This window comes from Micropterus salmoides, unplaced genomic scaffold (assembly GCF_014851395.1).
Source record: "Micropterus salmoides isolate LMB-PRFRI ecotype aquatic unplaced genomic scaffold, ASM1485139v1 Ms_hic_scaffold_13, whole genome shotgun sequence".
NCBI classification, from domain to species: Eukaryota; Metazoa; Chordata; class Actinopteri; order Centrarchiformes; family Centrarchidae; genus Micropterus; species Micropterus salmoides.
Genome location: NW_024040374.1, coordinates 18,345,347 through 18,365,178, shown reverse-complemented (window position 1 = coordinate 18,365,178; position 19,832 = coordinate 18,345,347). Strand labels below are relative to the sequence as shown.

General features: G+C 39.8%; 2 protein-coding genes across 6 annotated transcripts in view; one reads left to right on the top strand and one right to left on the bottom strand.

Annotated features, from left to right (window-relative positions):
• The window catches only part of agbl4 (ATP/GTP binding protein-like 4), a 303,975-nt gene extending 298,962 nt beyond the window's left edge, over window positions 1–5,013 (bottom strand). The window contains exons 1-2 of the mRNA XM_038715945.1: window positions 4,920–5,013; window positions 3,102–3,224 (exon numbers count right to left, since the gene is read on the bottom strand). Of these exons, the coding sequence (XP_038571873.1) occupies window positions 3,102–3,224; window positions 4,920–4,965 (169 nt within the window). The 5' untranslated portion in view covers window positions 4,966–5,013. The remainder of the gene's footprint in view (window positions 1–3,101; window positions 3,225–4,919) is intronic.
• Window positions 5,014–10,201: 5,188 nt separating this feature from the next.
• Window positions 10,202–19,832, top strand: part of elavl4 (ELAV like neuron-specific RNA binding protein 4) — a 76,649-nt gene continuing 67,018 nt past the window's right edge. For 4 of the 5 annotated variants that reach the window (XM_038715940.1, XM_038715938.1, XM_038715939.1 and 1 more), the window contains exon 1: window positions 11,483–11,619. In XM_038715940.1, the coding sequence (XP_038571868.1) occupies window positions 11,488–11,619 (132 nt within the window). In that variant the 5' untranslated portion in view covers window positions 11,483–11,487. Of the gene's footprint in view, window positions 10,800–11,482; window positions 11,620–19,832 lie in introns of those variants that run through there. The other variant, XM_038715942.1, reaches the window with a different exon arrangement.

Here is a 19,832-nt window from a genome sequence, read left to right as displayed (position 1 = left end):
TGATAAACTCCATCAAGAGGTTTTAGCACTGCAGCTGAAGCATACAGATACAGTATATCGGTATAGTCAAGTACTGACATGAAAGTAGCTTCTTCACTTCTATGCTATTAGACAGACATGATTTATTTCTGTAGAAGAAAACCAATCTTAACTCATCTTTAGATGTTCCTACGCAAACACCTTCACTGAATAAAAACACATTCATTCTGCCAATACTGGACTACTACTTTGTATAACATTTCACCTCATTAAAGAAATAACTGAAAATGCATTAGAAAATGTTTGTAATAACAAAAAAACAGCAAGGGATACAAAGGAAACATTTCATTATGAATTTATTATTATTATACCACTATTACTTAAAACAAATTAGTGGGGTTATACATTATTTACCTAAGGTTTCATAAGATCCTCATAAATTACATACAAATATGTTCTTTTATAATGCTAGACCATCATACAGGAAGGGTTGTTAAGATCCCAATGTGCTTCCTAGGAAGAATTCCAGCTTTTTATTTCTTTAAATGTCAATAAAGCATATAGCATATTTAGCATATTTTAATAGCATATTTTAATATCCTGAACAAAATATTTCTCAGTACAATTACCTTAAAGGATACCACTGTCATTTTGTATCTTATCCAGAAGAAGTGTATTTAGGCATACTATGGTAGAATTATGACATTGATTGAGCGCACGACTGAAGTGGCTCCAGTAGTTTGTACACACTTTAACTGTGACCTTTAAAGGTCACAGAGTGTGTGTGGATTTAAACAGATTTTGCAACTTTAAGAAAGAAAACTTCAATGAACAGCTTTGCAATAATTTGTAAATTATCAGATGTTAATAGCTTCTCAGTACAGTTAACAAGGCTTAAACATACACTTTGTAAGAACTATTTTAAAGTAATATCAAGGCTCACTTTAAAGTACAAACAATAGCTGTGATGCCTAAATTAAACAGCATCAGGGCATTAATTTGACATTAGCTTGCAAACATAAATTCAACCCCCGTTCTAACTTTAGTAATGCATTTGCTGGAAAGAGATTAATATCAATTCCATAAATCATTCAGGGGATAGATCCGGAGCCAGAGACACTGGTATGTTAGCTGATCTCAGTGTGGAAGCTCACATTAATCAATGTCTGAGCTCCTGCATGTCATTTGGGAAAAAAGGCAAATACATAAAAAGGGCAATCGCCACACTGATATCAGCACAATCCTCCTAATGTAACATGTTCAGATTTTTACGCACCGTTACTATATATATGCACTCACTTCACATGCCTCCTGTCTACTGTTTACAAAAACTGTGGATTTGGTTCCCTATTTCCTTATTTATCCATGCATATGCCCACACAAGATGTTTTTTCCTCTTGTAAAATGAATTAGTAAAAGGCCTAGGCCTTACAAATGTAAGAAAACTTTTTCTCATGTGATCGGCTGACCTCTAACTCTTTGAAAATCAAGTCTATCAGAGACAACATAATAGTAAAAATCAACTTTGGAGAACAACATTGACAATGTCACCAAGGCCAGACATCAGAAAGCAAACAGGGTGAAGCTCATCCCAGTCTGCAGAAACCAAAATGGGCTTGTCTGTGGAAATATGAAATCTGAGTGCCATTTGAACCTAATCTCCACACAGAGATTCAGTCCCAGAGAGACCTGCTGATTCCCTGATTTACTCTGCCTACTTGTGTGCTTGAGTGTGCGCCTTTGTGTGGGTCTAGCCAACTGACCTTGTCAGTGCTGAGAAGGTACTTTATTTTCATTTTCGTGCCATTCAGCTGTCAGAAAAAGTGGCCAAACAAAGGCCATTAACAAATGACACTGGAGCATATTAACTTTATCTCACTGCACGCCTTGATCCACCAAAACAGACAGACAAGGTAACAGGTCAACCACCCTTTCAGGTATACTTAATATACTTCTCTTTTTAGCCATGCTGGCAGCTCTAGCGACAGCAAAGTTGGTTGGTATGTAAGTAATCACTAAAGCAATTATGCACATACTTTCTGTGTAAAAAGTTGTTCTGCAATAAGAAAATGTGCAGAGAAATAGCAAAAATAGTCACATAATAACAAAAAGTGAATGGGGATATTAAACGTATAATAAACAGTGTACTGCATCATGCATAGATATATATCTGTATTTCTGTATATATTCATATTTAGACAATGAGTAAATACACATCATCACTGAACCCTCTACATGCCAAGATACAGACACATGCATTTACATACACTTACAGTATAATAAAGTATACATGTGAACAAGCACATAACAACATAATTATACAAAAGGATTGTCTCAAAACAAAGACTATTTGTTTTTCAGATGATTAGGCCATAAAGCCGCTGCAAGAAAATAGATAATAGATTTTGAGATACTAGCACTAGACAATAAATATTTATATGAACGTGTGCCTGATAATACTGTTGCCAAGATATGTCTTAGTCTTGATAGAGCTCTTAGATCCACAGACTCACAGCTTGTTGCTATACATGAAAATTCAGACACTCATATATGCAGAAGATGCTTTCTACTTTTGTACCCAAACCCTGGAAAAGTCTCACTGGCTTTGCAGGGGATTCTGTAAATATTGCTTATTCTCAGACTATTTAAATATGCCACATCTAATGAATAGAGATTGTGGACTGGAACATATAGCCTGATAAGGTTGGATAAATAAAGTAATGCTAATCCAAGCAAAGCTGTAGTTTGAATAGGCAGCAATGCAATGAGGGTCAAATGTGTGCACTGCAGTCAAATTTATTTGATCTACCTGTGATGAGATTTCTAGCTTGGGTGTTTTGAACAAGCTGGAGGTGTTTGGTGGAAACTTGGAGTAGGTGGCATTAAAATTCTTTGAATTTGAATTCATTGAATTCTTGTTGTGAGTGCAATGGAATGGACGTATGTCTCGGGGTGAGGGAGGGCCCACGAAATATTGTAATTGTTTGCAGCCACCACTGACCACAGTAGTGACATTTAATACCAAATATCAACGTCACCAACATGAAAGGAACAATGTAAAACAACATTATGGATTCCCACCTTATTTAACCGATAAGGCAATTTTCAAGTTTACTACTCACCACTCTCAAAACAAGCATCAAAAACCAGATGTCCTTTTCGCGGAGGTCCAGCGTAACCTGGTGGGCTCACCATCAGTTTGTTCACGTTCCCCACCAATGCATCCTCTCCTCCAGTTTCACTGCCTGAAGAACAAGTGCAACATGTAGGAATAAGATGAGTGTCACTCTATTCATAGGTTATGCGTAAACATTTGTTAAATAAGCGTTGTCTAACTTTATTTTAAAGGATGTAAGACCTTAGCCTGTAGATCATCCGTAAATGAATCCCTCATACAAAATTACAAAGTCATAGATTGTTGCTTAAAAAACATATATTGCCATGTAGCACCTTACACCACCACTAAACCCAAATTATGGGTAAAATAAGATAAAAAAGATGCAAATTATTTCAAAGCTTTGTCAACTTTAACAGAAACAAAACAGTTGATCTAAAGTGTCAAATGGAGTAACACAAATAGATAACAAAGCATATGAAGGTTGAAAGAAATCTTTATTTTTTTCATTGCAGCACAAGCATATGCATATGGACATCTAATTTAAACGCAGGGCTTTGTTTCTGTGTTTGAATAAATTTTAAAAAGTAAAAGCTGTACTTTCTATTAAGTTATTATTTTTGTTTTCCTATTAGTTGAAGCCTTTTTGTGAACAGGCCAATACATTTCAACAATATTTAGCATAATTTCTTTTTATTTGAACACTTGGCGACTTTGCCTCCGACTGAGATGACTGTATTTCAGATTGGTCTGTCTTATGTTTTATTTCTTTAAATTATGTTTACAGCATTTGCAGTTTTAAGTATTTGTGCAATCCTTTGTGATTTCTCAAACAAACATTGATACATACTTTAAAAATAAAATCAAAAATCAAAAATAATATTTAATCAATTGTCTGCAACACTCATACAGCCTATGCACTCACTGCAATTCTGAGGCACAGGTAGAAACAGTGACAGTAACAATATCTGCAAACTAAATGAAAAGCAAAATGCTTTGCTATATAGGAGTACCTGCACCTCAATCCTCAACCCACTTGTAACTTACCTGTGATGAGTATTTGCATATCAAAGAGCCAATTCCAAATGTTTACTGTATGTCAGGTATTAACCACAGAGTTTTGATTTAATGAATACTACACTGAAAACGTGTTGTGTAATCCTAAAACCATCAGCAATCTTAACGTTTTACATGCATGGTGAAGTGCTTAACTTTAAAAATCTGTCCATTATTTGTTGGTTCAAATCTCTGTTAACGTTATGAGTTTATCAATACAGTTGGCATTTGTTCGCGGATTATGGCTTTAATTTAGGAGGGTAAGTTAAGTTACCGACAAACACCACGTTCCAGTTGCTTGTTAAACAAGAGCAACTTCAGTTACCGACAGCTAGCAAATTAGCTGCACATTAGTTAACTGGAGGAGCTATCCCTAACTAATCTAACACAGCTAACGTTAGCTAGGACATGGGAGATACAATAACGTTACAACTACGTTAGTGCTCGCCCGTAACGGTACAGCGGAGTGGATAACGTTAACATGCCAGCAGTTGTCTAAAGTCATTCAGTGATGTAGTGCCCGAGTGCAGTTAGTTATACGATTGGTAGCAGCAATGCTATCTCATAACAAGCTGGTGACATGCCTCTTGTTTACATCCTTGTACCTGCTAGCTTAGGAGGTTAGCACATTTCAGGTCAGCGACAATATAAAGACACGCAGCGAGCCTGAAACACGCAGCTATTGTTTGTCAGGCACTTGGGCATCGTCCGCCCCTTTTCGCTTGTATATCAAAGAAGGGGAAGCCAGGTAAGGCTCATATGTACACACCAATCTCGACGTCTCTAACAGTGATCTCCTCCATCTTCCTTTCCATCGTGTTACAGAGCAGCCGACGCTCCCTGTGTGTTACCACAGCAACGGAGCAGGAGGAAGAGGCGCTGTCACCTCCATCAGTAAGTACACAGCTGCAGACATGCAGGGCATCCCTTCACATACAGGCGAGCTCAGCCAAGTCCAGTTGATGAATTATATGCACTAAAATACCTGAATGACAACATAAGCTGATATTGATTTGGTATTGGTGATTTCTGCACTTAGATCCAGGGGCACAAATCATTGAACACAGCAAACAAATTTGCAAAAACATGCCACTCAGAAACAGAAATGCTGATGTTCTGTACTGCAAATTCAAAGTCTCAAGCTGTTGTGGATCAGGAAAACTTGATATAATTCTGTCTGAGAAGCAAACTTTACAAACATTCCCAAAATGTTCTGTATTCATAGTTATAATACAAGGCAGGCCTACAAGGTACGATGTCCTCCAAGTTGTGCAATGAACCCCTACAAATGGTTCAGAACGCAGCAGCGCGTTTTGTTTTTAAGGACTCATGTCACTCCATTACTCAGCTACCTCCATTGGCTACCTGTGGCCTCCCAAATCAAAGTCAAGTCACTAATGCTTTCATACAGACTGACTACTGGGTCCGCACCCATCTACTTAAGCTCCATAATACAAGCTTACGTTCCTTCTCGTCCACTGTGCTCCTCCAACGAACGCCGCCTAGTTCTGCCATCCCTACACACAAAGCAATCTCAGTCCCGGCTGTTCTCATCTGTAACACCACAATTGTGGAACAAGCTACCACATGCCATCAAAGCAAGGGCGTCCCTCTCTAACTTCAAAAAGCTCCTGAAAACTCAAAACTTTCTCTTGTAACACCTCTAACCCCTAACATGCACTTCCTGTGTTCTTCGTTTTCTATCTCCTTACAATTCTCGTGTATTGTTTGCAATATTTAGTTAACTCTTTCCTTTGCCATACATGCTACTAGCTCTTACTAGTATTTATAATCACTTGTAGATCTTACTGTATGTTGTTCCTCAAATGTAAGTTGATTGGACAAAAGTGTCCTCCAACTGACTCTAAATGTAAATGTACAAGGTCCAAGGTAGATTTATTTGTCACATTGCAACAGCTTGTAAAGTTAAATTTAGTTTGTAACTCCCTTCTGCTACGTAGCAGACAATATACAGTAATACAAAAGCAATCATAAAAATTGTAGACAGAAATAAACTATATTCAATGGAGCAGTGCTGAGGATGAAGTTGAGTTTAAAAGTCTGATAGCTTGGGGGGAAAAGCTGATCTGCAGTCTGGTGGTGCAGCAGCAGAAATATATCTATATCTCTACCCGAAAGGCAGCAGGGTGAACAAGCTGTGGCTGGGGTGGAAACTGTCCTTTAATATCCTTTGGGCTCTGCGTAGGCACCTCACCTCACAGATATCATGATAATATTGTTATTATCATTATAGGAAAACTTCATGTACCAGTGTGCAACATAGTAGCCTGTACTTTCAACATTCACATTGTGCCGGCTACACTAAACTCAAAATGCCTCCGAATACACTGCCTGTAACCTGAAAGCAGTATATTGTACACACCTCAGTTTTATTGCAGCCATACCTGCATTTTTAATGGTGTTTTCAGAGAAAAGAGCCAATGATTGCAGGCAGCAGTCAGAGATCCTGAATTATCCTGTAGATTGATTAAAGCTGGAGATTTTCTAGACAATTGGAGCATAGATGTCATCAAGGCCAATCAAGCCTGCCCCTATTCCTTTCCCATTACAAAGGCTGCACCTGATTAAGTACATCAAATGAGCAGCCGCACAACTCCTGGAGCAAGAGGCATGCAGGCTGCTGCTAATTTTCAGGTTATAAGCTGTGTGTAACAGGACCAAATGAATAAGACCAGGGAGAGGGCAATGATTTTTCTCTCTGTGTGTGATCTGTATTTGATGGCAAGCATCAACAGGCCACTGAGTAGATAGGTCGGACTGATTATTTCTCAGATGACAGGAAGAGAATATAGAGCTGCTGTGTAATATTTCGTTAAAATTGAAAATTGAGTAGCTGTCCTCCATGCTGTGTCATTCCTTTAACACTATGCCAATTAAAGAGCTCTATGGTTGTACAATCATTCATTTTCTGGAGAGAGATTGAAATTGAATTATGGAGCATGAGAAGAATGAATTGGATACGCTACATGTTTCCCTTGTTTCTCTGCTCTTATGAAATAGAGAGACTGCACAGGAATAGTTGAATTTACCGATCTTGGCTTGTCTCTGCCAGAGTTGGTGCAGTGAGATATTGTTTGTAACCTGATCTTATGGGTGAAAGTCACATTTGGTTGTTGTTGTTTTTTAAAAAACAGAGTTTGAATAAGAACGTGATTTGCGTATCAATATATCTGTCAAACATGGTCTTTTGGCTATCCATATGGCTTTTTCGTAAGCTGTGATATTGTTATATTAAAGAGACACTGAAATTAAGGTGACATTTTCTAAAAATATACATATTTAAATCTATTCATTACAAACAATTGGATGTAATAATTTACTTCGGTCCCATATTGGAACTCAGACTTGAGCTTCATATCTGCGGTGCCTTAATGATGTTAAAATCTATAGGAGTACAGCACTGCTTTAAGTCACATGAAGTCTTTTCTTCTTGATGGCTTTCCTTTTCTTTTAAAGCTTCATATTCTATATCGATGTGTCCTCTTTTTAAACATGTCTGAAGTAGGAGAAAAAATTGCAACACTTTCAACAATAATCCCTATTCTTTCTGTACAAGTAACACTCTGCATGCATACAGTATGTTGTATGTCATGATGTCAGCAAAGTGCAGCAATGATTTAATGAACACATCCATTCACAGGGAAAAAAGAATAACATGAAAGAGAAGTACAGTCTCTCAAATTTTAATTATCTCTCAGGAGAGTGTATTTTAACATGCTAATCAAAACATGTTTGACCGGAACACATGAATGTACTTCACGTGTAGACATCCCTGTCATGGTTTAAAACAGTAACATTAAGAAGATGTGGCTATTCTAAGCTTTGGTGGCTTGTGACAGGAGGACACGCTGCACCATCAAAATCCTGTGCAGAACATATCAGAAACCCTTTAGGGAAACAGTAGCTTTGGCACTGCAAAGGTATTTTAAAGCCGTGCTTTTCATTCATTCAGAAAGATACTTTTTCTTTTAAACTGTAAAAATGATCAAATAAGTCAGTGCTTGTAGCTCAGTGCCATAACTGAAAGAAGAAAAAAAACAACACAAACAATTTCTTGTTTATGTTTACAGCCTGAGGCTTGGTGTGTGTGTTTGTGTGTGTGTGCGCGCCAATCTATGTTTTCATATTTCTATTCCAGCAAGTACAGGGAAACCCTTTTTACTCTGGCCAGCTAAGGACTTCCACACATAAAGTCCATCATCAATGAAGGAGGAAGTCATGCAAAAAATCTAAACACAGGGTACAAGTGGCAGCGGGTTGGAGGCGGGTGGTTGTGAGAGTCAGGGTGGGTTTTTTTTTGGTGTGAGTGGGGTGGGGGTGGGTATTTGCAGAGACCAGTCAGCACTACACAGAGAATCACTATGGTGACAGCAATCAGGAGGCTCAGGGGAGTGAGGCTTGGTCAGAGAGGAGGGCTTGAGAGGCAGCTGACTGAAGAATCAGCCCTCACTCTGGATGATTCAACTGACAGCTCCCCCCAGGGCTCCGCCGGACCAGCCATCCCCAGAGGCCAGGGGCTTTATGGAACAGGGATGTGGCTAGCAACCCTTTTTCTGAGGGAGAGAAGCAACGGAATTGAAGCCAGGACATAACACAGTCATGTCGTTGATGATACTTTGGCATATCCTGCTACCGATGAAAATGTACAAAGAGAAAATGTGCTAATTTAAAACATATAAACAATATTATATGCCACATCCTTGATAAGTGTGAGACTCTCTACTTATTTTTTCCTTACATAAACATCTGTTAAAACTAACAGTTTCCTAACACTTCCTCTGCTTTGTACCCTGTTACCCATTCCCTCATTCATTAATCGTCACCCTCTCTTTTCTCTTTATCACTTCCTCTGTCTCTCTGTCCCTTTCTCCCGCCCTCTCTGCTATACTGGACACTGTCCACCTAAACAGATGGTCCGGTGTCAATAGGCTGCTATTAACTGGCCGCTTTCCCCACTCTGATCCAAGACAGCAAAAAGCACATTCACAGCACTGGGAATGAATCCTTTGCCAGCTTGATAGAGCCACGAGAAGATTAGCATTAGTGAAGATGATGCCGATCCCAATCACTCTGTCAGCATCATTTTTGTTATTTTCTCCTAAAAATTCATGATCCCAATTTCATAAACATTTTGGCTTTGTTTTTCTTTCTTCTTTCCCCATACACTAGATGCAGCTACAGCACACTGTGAGTCATACTGTGAAATCTCTCAGGTGTTATCAACTGAAACAAAGAATGTAGTGAATCATATCTTTGGCACAAGTTCACCTAATCTTTTTTTTTTCTTCCTTGTTTATTTTTTCCGTAGTTGGGATCTCCTGCCATGCCTGTGACTAGCTGCTTCGTCATCTCTCTGCCACACCCTGCTGAGGAAAAGGACATCCACCTGACCTTGATGCTCACATCAGCCCAACCCTCACGTTTTTTCTCTGTTACTGAGAGGTACCATTCACTTCCACTCTCTTGAGTGGAAGTGAAAGATCTCTTGATAGTCTGCAGATTTTATTACATTCCATTGCCTTATGTGTGCCTGTCACAAAAACATGAGAAAGAAATGAATTATTTCCTTCCCAAAAGTCTTTTTCACATTTGTAGCCACAACCTGTTTTTGTAAGAGCAATAATTAGATAACAGGACCGAACATTATTAGTCGTCACACCACTAACCAATCCATTTGTCTCTGGCTGTTTGTTTATTCTTGTCAGGGAGTCAGAGCTACTATAAGTGCAAACGCTCCTTCACCATCTCTACCTGTAAAAGAGGAGAAGAGAGGAAAATCTAAAAGATAGGAGTGGCACGGAGAGGAAGGGATGTGGCGGCGATGGTGTCGCTGTTGCTAGAACAGTCTTCCCACCTTGTGGTAGCACAGTGAACTGTAGCTGCATCAATGCGTGAGCAATGGGGGAGAGGGAGAGAGAGAGAGAGAGAGAGAGAGAGATGCAGAGAGAGATGTAGTGAGAGAGATAGGGTGAGAGAGGGAGGGAGAGCAAAGGAGAGAGCCACAGGGAGTGATACAGAGAGAGAGAAGAGAGAAGAGAGAGAGAGCAAAAGGGAGGGGAGTTTAAACTAAGTGCTATGTTGTGGGACAGGCTAATCTGCTAGCGAGCAGTGTGAGGATCGGAGCGTATTGTGAGAGCCAGTGTGCGGGGGACAGATAAGGGAGTCAGCCAGCCAGCCCGCCAGCCCGACCCACCGACCCACCGACTGTCTGACTGCCTGTTTTAATGTGCTGACTCTGGGGAGATTTAAAAAAACAACAACAGCATATTGACTCCTTAGACGTGTGCGGAGACCCTGGGCACAAACGCCACCACTACAGCCAGCAGAGGTGCATCAGCAGACAGGGGGAGAAAGAAAAGATAGAGCGCCGAAAAAAATCACAACTCCAAAATCTGAAAATTAAAGAGGATATTTTTATCCCCCTCTTTTTTTCGATTGATTTCATTTTTTTCTTTCTTTCTTTTTTGTGTTCCCGGGACTGACTCCCAGCCGTAGAGAAGAACAAGGGGAGCAAAGAACTGAAGAGAATCTGAAAATAAAAGGACAGAACGAAAGCAAAAAAAAAGCACCGAATCTGAACATGTTCGAAATAAGCCGAACACTCAACGCCGCTTTGTTGAGCAATGAGGTAAAGAGATTTGGATTTGCTTCTTTCTCCACACCTCACCTGTGTATGTCTGCTGCCAACCATTCTGTCATGTGTGTTATTGTATGTCCGTGCGTGTCTGTACACTTGTGTATGCTCATAGCCAGAAGACAGAGGGGATGATTGATAACAGCTGCAGTTTATTATAATATTTCCCCGGCATGATAGTTGATACGGAGAAAATGGGACTGCTACGCTTTTCACACTCATCCTGCCTTGTAATAATAAATGGTGAGCTAGTGCCTATACTTTATATCTCCCTATTGTTACAAAACCAAGGTAGTTATCAAACCCATCCAGCATAGGCTTGCTTGTGAAATTGCCCACCTGAGGCTAAAATTGTGTGTGTGCCTTCATGTGCACGTACAGTATGTCTGTAAATGCAAGTGTGTATGCCTGAATGTGTGTGTTCACACATGCATTTGTGTGAGAGCAAAGTGTTCTGTAATCCCCCTCTACCTCCTCTTTCTTCATGTCCCCCACCCCTACCCCACCCCCTCTTCTGTCCTTTACCATTCCCTCCGTCCTTCCTACCTGCTGTTATCTGTTCTCCTTCCCTTTTCTCACACCCCTTCCCTCTCTCTTTTTTCCTCTCTCTCTCTGTCTCTCTCCTCCCCTCTCCTCCTGTGTCTATGTATGAGTGTGTGTGTTCTGTGAGCAGCGTCTCAAGATGATGGCGAGGTACGGGCAGCTCTCGGGACTAGCAGCCAGTGGCGTGGGCTCCGTCCCCGAGACGCACTCGCCGCTATTTCCCAGGGATCTCCTGTCATCGCCAGCCCAGATGGGCTACAGGTCACCCCTGGTAAGAGGATAGATAGACCAATATATCTCCATCGCTTTAATGAACACAGGCAAGCATAATACCAAGAAGAGAAACAGGGAAAAAAAAAAAACAAGAGAGCGGTAGCGGTTAGTATCTGTGAATCTGTGTGTGTTGTGTGTGAGTGAGGAAAAGAGCAAAAGGGCAGAAAGCGAGCAAATCAATTGTGGGATTCTGCCTGTATCCCCAATGGATAGTATTAGTAAATATTTACATTGTTATGTTTGTTCAATTACGGACGCCTACTCTGTCTTTAGCCTCTACCAGTCAGACTGTTATCAAGGGAATTTGAGGTGTTTGTGTGTGCGCATGAATGTGTGAGTGTGTGTAATATATTTTATGTTTGTTGTATTTTGTGAATTCTGTTAGCGTCTGCAGTGTTTGCATTTTATGTTTGCCTTCGCTCCCTTGATTATGAATTAACTTTCATAGTGAATCAATTAATAGGCATAACGAGTGCACCTACAATTGTACCATTTTTAACTTTTATATAACATCCTTTAAAAAGGGAGAGATTCATTTTTCAACGCCCTTAGGAGATGTACAGTTGTGTAAGATGACAGATTTCAAATGACATTTGATCATAACCATCAATCTAATTCAATTACAATAAACATCTGACGAGTCACATTAGCAGAGGAAGCAGGAATGCTGTAGATAGATGGGATATTTTGCACTGGAGACAACATTACTCTTCCATTTACATAGAAAAGATTACTTCAAGGGGAAGGGAATGAGAGAGGAAAAGGGGCATGAGAAAACCCTGAGCATTTAGGCAAAAGGTTGTAAGAAAATCCCTGACTCGCCGCATTAAAGTGACATGAAGCTGTGGGTGTCTAATCCGCTGTGGGCTCTTCATTGGTTCGGCTCCCCTTCAAACTGGCTCAGATCCACACCCCAGAGCCTCCCGGAAGCCTTCATAACCCACTGTCATGCTGCTGACTGTACCCAGGGGTTTCCGTCAACTGTATGCAAATGCACGGCAAGGATAAGCGATGAAATACGTCCGTGAGGAGCTGGGCTTGAAAAATGTTTATTTTTTTTGTTTTTGTTTTTTCAGTTTTTGCTTTACATGAGTTCAAAGATGCCTGTCCAGTGTTTTGTTATTATACAGCGCACAGAATTACTGTGTTTTCCACTGCCCATTTAGACTCACAAACAGTGTTATCTGCTGTTTGCATAAAGCTGTTGGACCATAAATTATTTGTTGAAACCAGTGGAACTAATTAGCTGAATGTATTATATAAATATGATTGACGTGCTAACATATTGTGATGCATCTTATCGGCATCTGATTAGATGGAATAACAGAATTTAAGGTGATTAGCCGGATGACCAGATGACTGGTTGCAAATAACATTAAATTTAGCATTAGCATTTAACAGAGTATAAATGAAGTAAGGGGGAGGGGGAGGGGGAGTACAGACAAAATTAATTCAAAACATTGTTATTTATAACTGTGTGATTATGAGGTCCGAAACATACCTAGTTACATTTCTGGTAAAAATGGTTTGGTAATGGTTTATTTTTGTGATTTAGCACATTTATCATCAATGTGTTGCTGGGTGATGAGGCATGTTCCTTTGTGTGTGTGTGTGTGTGTGTGTGTGTGTGTGTGTGTGTGTGTGTGTGTGTGTGTGTGTGTGTGTGTGTGTGTGTGTGTGTGTGTGTGTGTGCGCGCGCGTTAGAAGGTGCGTGTTTGTGCATATGTGTGCATGTGCATGATTACCCTGGTTAAAAAAGACCATCGTTATAGTGATTAATGGTGCCTTCATTAAGCACAGCAAGATCATTTGCATACATTAGATAAATGTGCTGGAAGATCCTGGTGGCTCGGGTGTGTAAAGCTTCAAAAGCAGCGTCGCAATGTTTGACCTCAGTGATATCAAATGGAAACACAATTCTATGCCGACAGCAAAACATTGCAACATATATCAAAGGTTTAGTAAATTGTTTTATAAAACATAAAGTTATTTTATCTATGAAACACTCTGTTTTATAATATTACAATTCTGAATTAAGACACACGAGTTTATTTCCATTAAATGCACCACAGCATTAAATATTTTGATAAATGAATAAATAACTTAATGGTTTCATCCTCTAATACACTATACATCTTCAACAAGTTTACCATTACTTCCCCTGGCAACACTGTGTGTTCAGTTTATTTGGAGCATTTGTGTGTAGCATTTGCTACTCCTCTTGTGTGTCTGTGTGTGCATTTAAAAGAGCATTCAAAGAATTAAATTCTGAACCCATCAGAACCCAGGCACAATGAGGAGAGATCAGCATGCAATTAAGGAAATTTAGACAGATTTTCTTGTGTTTCAAAATGAGTGTCTGCAGTATCAGCTTACAGTATTAGGATGACCAGGCAATCTCATCCATGTCACCTTGCACAAAGTGGAAAAAAAATTTAAAAACGTGAGCACAAAACTGAATTGCAAATTATTCAGTATTTTAGTCACTGAGATCTAATTTTCAAAGCCCACATCTAAAAACCTGCAGTGCGCCGTGCTTCAGAGCTGAATGCTGTTAATTTGTAGAAAGCTCCACTGATTACCCACTGCAGGCAGCTGCCGTTCTCTATGTGACACTAGGCTTTGTTTGACAACTCCAATCTTTTCTGTTTCAACATTTAAAAAAAAAAGGGCGGTTGTATTTCAGACCTGCCTGAAGAGGTTCATTATCACCACAACAACAAATAGGCAAAGAAGGAGAGAGAGGCTATATGGCACAGAAGTTGGCAAACGTGTGTAGCTACGGTATATTAGCAGCCAGGAGATAGTTAGAGGTCATCTCTATTTCATAACAATGATTAGCTCCTTCCATCTGCCGCTTGCTGCACTTCCCCTTTCCTTGATTGCAGTGTTCTCTATATCCAGGAAATTAGTTCATTTATGCTCTACAACCGTGCCGAACGATGCCACAGAGGGGAAAAGACGCTCAGAGTGAGAGAAACAGAGAGATGGAGATATGTGCAAAATACAGCATCGACAATAACAATCATGCCACAAGTACAATGGTGGTTGATTAATGCAGGAATGACAATAACAAATGTGGTTGTTATGTGTATTATATTCTACTAACATGAACCTCTTAAGGTATCTGCCGAAAAGATAAAACTATATTAAGGATTTGAAAAGCGTTTGTGAGGAAATAAGTGCAAACAAGAGAAGTCAAACAAGACATCCTTTATATCATTTTATCCTTCTCAATTGAAATTACAGCAGCACATACGAATGAGATGTGATGTAGTGCAGTGTTCAGTAAGGCGTTTTAGCTATAGGATAGTCATATAATCCCTATAGCATATATCAGACTGGGACGGGTATCGACCTTACCCTGTGATAGAGTTTACACGCAGCATCATATGGACACAGACTTTGCAGCTTTGTACGTGTGTGTACATCATTCATGTTTGCGCTTGATATGAGCACATGTGGTGTGTCAGTAACAGGGAACACAGAGAGGCTGGGAGACACTGCAAGGGGGGCCTGAAGGGTTCAGTTTTGTTGGAAGAGCTGTGTGTGTGTGTGTGTGTGTGTGTGTGTGTGTGTGTGTGTGTGTATTTGCTGGCCACCAGTGCTGCAGGGAGGGCCTAGAGATCAGCAGCTGAGCCTGTGTCCCGCTGGGAGCCATCACTGCAGAATGGAGCAGGTGTCTGCAGGCTCATGCACAGACACACACACACACACACACACTCACACACTGGAGCTAAGTGAACTCTCTCTCTCTCTTTCTCTCTCTCTCTACCTCGTTCTCCTCACTGCCTCGCTGTCTCCATCTCTCTATGAGGCTTTTTTTTTGTGCACACCCAACCTCATTTAGCATGTCCGGAGCATGCCATTTAGTGTGCATTTCATCACACATTACCATGTTTTTGATCATTACCTATTTTTCATACCCATCGACTCTGTGGGTGAGACAAAAAAATGGCTGGAGATGTGGTTATAATCCATAAATAATAGTCTAAGAACAGAGTAGCCTGCTGCAGCAACACGAGTGCCAACGCCCAACCAAAGGTCACCTTTCTGTGTTCAGGTACTTTGACCTGTAATTAATGACCTGTATTTTCACCTTTATATAGGCAGTGGCAGGGCCCTGTGTGTCAGAAGAGAGTCTGTGCACTGCTGAATGTGTCTTGACATTCAAAACAAAACAGCAGTAACACACTGATTGTGTCACTTCAACAAACAAACACTGAGTAATTATTATAGAGGTGGGCAAAGAGCAAAACCCATAATCCAAATGTAAACAATACGGTCACCCCTACCACCAAAAACCAAAGCAAAAGAGTTCAACATCTATTACTCCCACACTGATTGACAGGTCTTTTAATACACAGATTAACATAAATAAATAGAAGCTATTTAGGTTTTCTGATAATGATAAGGTTTGTAAACAGACAATGTGACAGGCAGTTGTTTTTAATTATAATCTGTTAAGAAATAAACAAAATGCAGGTTTATTTAAAGTGAAACACTCCAATGATATATGTGGAAAAAAAAAATCATATTTATGTGCTACTAAATACAGACAGAGGCCTTGGTGTAATAAAAAATGGCAAACACAATTGTGTACATAATTATCACAGTTTATGTAGTAGTGGATTATACATTCTATGAATTCTACTTTGGATTTACCCCAAGTCTGTGGCTACATTTGTACAGTTCAATAGGTTGAATAAACAAAATAATCTCACTCCTTGCTGTTAATTTTTTTTTTCTCTAATAATAATAAAAAAAATAGCAAGGCGGCTCTTTTGCTCGGTAGAGGAAAGCATTTAATTTCAGGGACAGTTTTGTTGCCTGTCTTGGACAATGTTTTCCCATCCAGTTGCAGTTATTTCATTTGGCTTAAAAGGATAAATAGAGAGAGAATAATGAAACAGACAAGACTGGAGAGAAAGTAGTATTCACATTTGGTGAGTTCTTCGCATTTTGTGATTTGCAAACACACATTAACACTGGGAATAATGCCTCAGCTACTTCTTGACAGTGAAGTGAAATTCAGAGGTTTTTAGCTAAATCTAATGTCATTTTAAGTCGACATAACATTCCCTGTAAAGAGCAGCCTGAGGTGTGTATTGGATTTATGGAATTAATTATAAAACTGACAGTGATCTCAAATCATTCTTTAGATATGTCAGCCTTATAAACTTTGACAAAAGATGGATTAGCCAGTGCAAGCCCTTTACTGACCTGTCTGCCTCTGTGATAATCTCACTCAAATGGCTTTGGCTCAGTCGTCTCCTTCTCAATAGACAGATTCATACTGCAAAAAAAATCTTCTAACATGAAATCGGTTTTTTTTGTTGTTTTATTTTCAGAAATTACATTTATAGATTATGCCCTTTGTAGACCCCAATTTGAGATATTATATGGAACAGACACCCGCTTTGTAGGTAAGGTCTCCTGACCAGACGATAACTGGCAATCATTTTAAGAGCAGTCATGTGAGGAAATATGCCTTATTGTTGACAGCTCAGCGCCTGTTGATGCTGTGCTGACTAACGCTGCCGATACTTGAGTGATTGTCTGCGTCCGGGATCCTGGCATGTTGATGAACAACACTATTTTCTGTCCTCTCAAAATTGATAGTTTCAAAAAGCCAATGCGTTTTTATTGATTCACTAATTGCCGGGGATGAGGCAAAGTATCTGCTGTCACCATGAATAAATGATGTACGACTGATTTGAGCATTAGTGCCGAGGAGGAGTGACCATTCAAGTTACAGTAGCTAGCCGCTTGCTCCACTGGGAGGTGTCTAGTAGTCGGGGCCTATGTATACTGTATGTACAGGAAAAATATATAGTTTTTCTTAAATGATTAACTTAGGTAAGACAGCTGTACATGAAGAGAAAGAAAAATACTAGTTATTTTGTGGAGGCTAAGAGTAAGTGGTTCCTCTACACAACCACAAGCCACAATGGCATCATCATTATCTGCTAACCCTTTACTCCCTTTAATAATAAATGTATTCTAACAGCAGGATTCAGGTGTAAACGGTTTCCCACTGAGTCTGTCTTGAGGTGTGTATTAGTGACTGTAAAGTGAGCTAATTTACAGGAATACAGACATAATTTGTAAAGAACTTCTGTAGGAGAAATATTATCATTTATCTCTTCGTATTATTACCTTTATCTGTCTTGTCTTGGCTTAATTTAATGTAACATTATAAATAGTGCCTTTACTCCGAACATGACTTGTAGCTTTTGTACACAATAGCTTGGTATTTTTTCATAGTCGGAAATTATTGAAGAATTTTCTTCAGTTAGTTAAATATTTCAACAGAATAATTGAAACATGTCTCCAAGCATGTAACATTTCAAGTCAAACCCGGCAGAGTTTTTCTTGTTGTGCATTGCCCACTTGCCTTTCTTCAAGCATGAGAAAGGGTGGTTAAGCATGAAGTGACATTTGGAGAGCTGGATTTGTGCAGCCAGGGCATGTTTTAGTGCACAGTACCGGAGGCCAGCCCTGTGAGGGACTGTGGATACATCTCGTTTCTAAAAGGTTATTCCTTATCAAAAGCCATTTATGGAGATCTGATGGTGTGAGGTTTTTGATGATGTTTTAAACATCATTATAGATGGCAGGTGGTGTTTTTCCACCTGAGGTGTGAGTAGGAGATTCTGTAAAAGAAGAAAACATGACTCATTTCTGTAGGGAGATATATCACTGCAGAAAGGACTAAAATAATAATAGTGGAAATAAAAAGGTCTCAAAGTGAGCAGCAGTCTAAAGAATCTCAAGTGAGAAGCTCTGTGTGCTTTGTACTACTGTGCTATGTGTGTGTCTGTGTAAGTGTGTGTGTGTGGGGGGGGGGGAGTTGTGATTAAAGTCTCCACCAGATGGACCACAGCAGTCGCCCTGTGAGCATGGATGTACCCCGACCGGGATCAAACGCAAATCGGGCTGCCGTCCCCCACAGCCCCAAAGCCCACTACTATACCCCGTGATCCACTGACCCACCACACTGCAGAATGGCCACCACTTCATTTTAGTCATCCAGTTTAGACTAGAAGTGACTAACAGTAAATAAAACGTGCCCCTCTTTGAGGGAAATTCCAAATATAACAATTAGATGCCATTACACTGACAATGCATCAATGACAATTAACAGCAAGACTAAACTTCATGATCGATGTGTGAGCTGCTGGGCTGCTGAAGTTGAATGTCACCCCAAGCTGTGGACCACTCTGTTGTCCAAATGGACACTAATCCACCAGAGTCCTGTTGAGAATACACTCTCAGTGCCAGAACACATGCCAGACTCAACAGCCAATGCATAGCTAAGCCTCTCTGGGCACCTCCACAAACCTTCTCTCATTTGTGTTAGGCTACAGCCTCAAAGACCCATCATTATCTCTCCCATAAAAATCTTTTTTTTAAGCATAAAAGTGTTTGCTTAATAGAAAAGAGGGGAGTAAGACAATGTGTTCTGGTTTACACCTTAAATTTCTTAATATTAACGTGTGAATGTAGTGCTTTCTTGAATGTTTTCTGTTGTTTTCACTAGACAAATCACTAATTAATCAAAACAGGAAAAGCAGTTACCGTAGCATTATTTTGAATTTAATCTACAAAAAAGGGGTGCGCTTCTGCAGACTTTACACAGCGATTGAACAAGCATAGAGACAGAGCGTTCAGCCTGAGCTTTCAAACAGCCCTCTGTCACATCTCTGCAGTCTGCAAAGCTCCAGCGATACCAAACAGCTTTGAGTTAAAGTGGAAGAAAGTGGCTGTGACAAATGCAGCGCAGCCTTGTTCTGGGATCAGCATGAAGAATTCATTTCTGATCTGAGGAGTTTCTACCAGGGAGAGTGACACAGGCAGGGGTTAAGCTGACTGTGTATCATGCCCACTGACACAGAGGGAAGAGGGTATAGGAGGAAAGCTTCAACTAGATTAGTTAAATTTTACCAAAATACTTATCTAATGTAGTGTATATTTAAGTAACACATGACATTTAGGGTATCCACTTCCTTAAGTGCCTCCACGAATTCACATAGTCGTAGACTGGCAGGGCCAAATTAGATTCAGTTGTTAGCTTTTCCGAGAAAGATTTTCTAAAGCAAAATGTCAATTTTATATTCAATCAACTCCAGGAACACTGAATGAGTTGTAACTCATTAATTAACGTTGCATTGTCAGTGATGATCTCCACGTTTTTATCCCTTTTGTTAG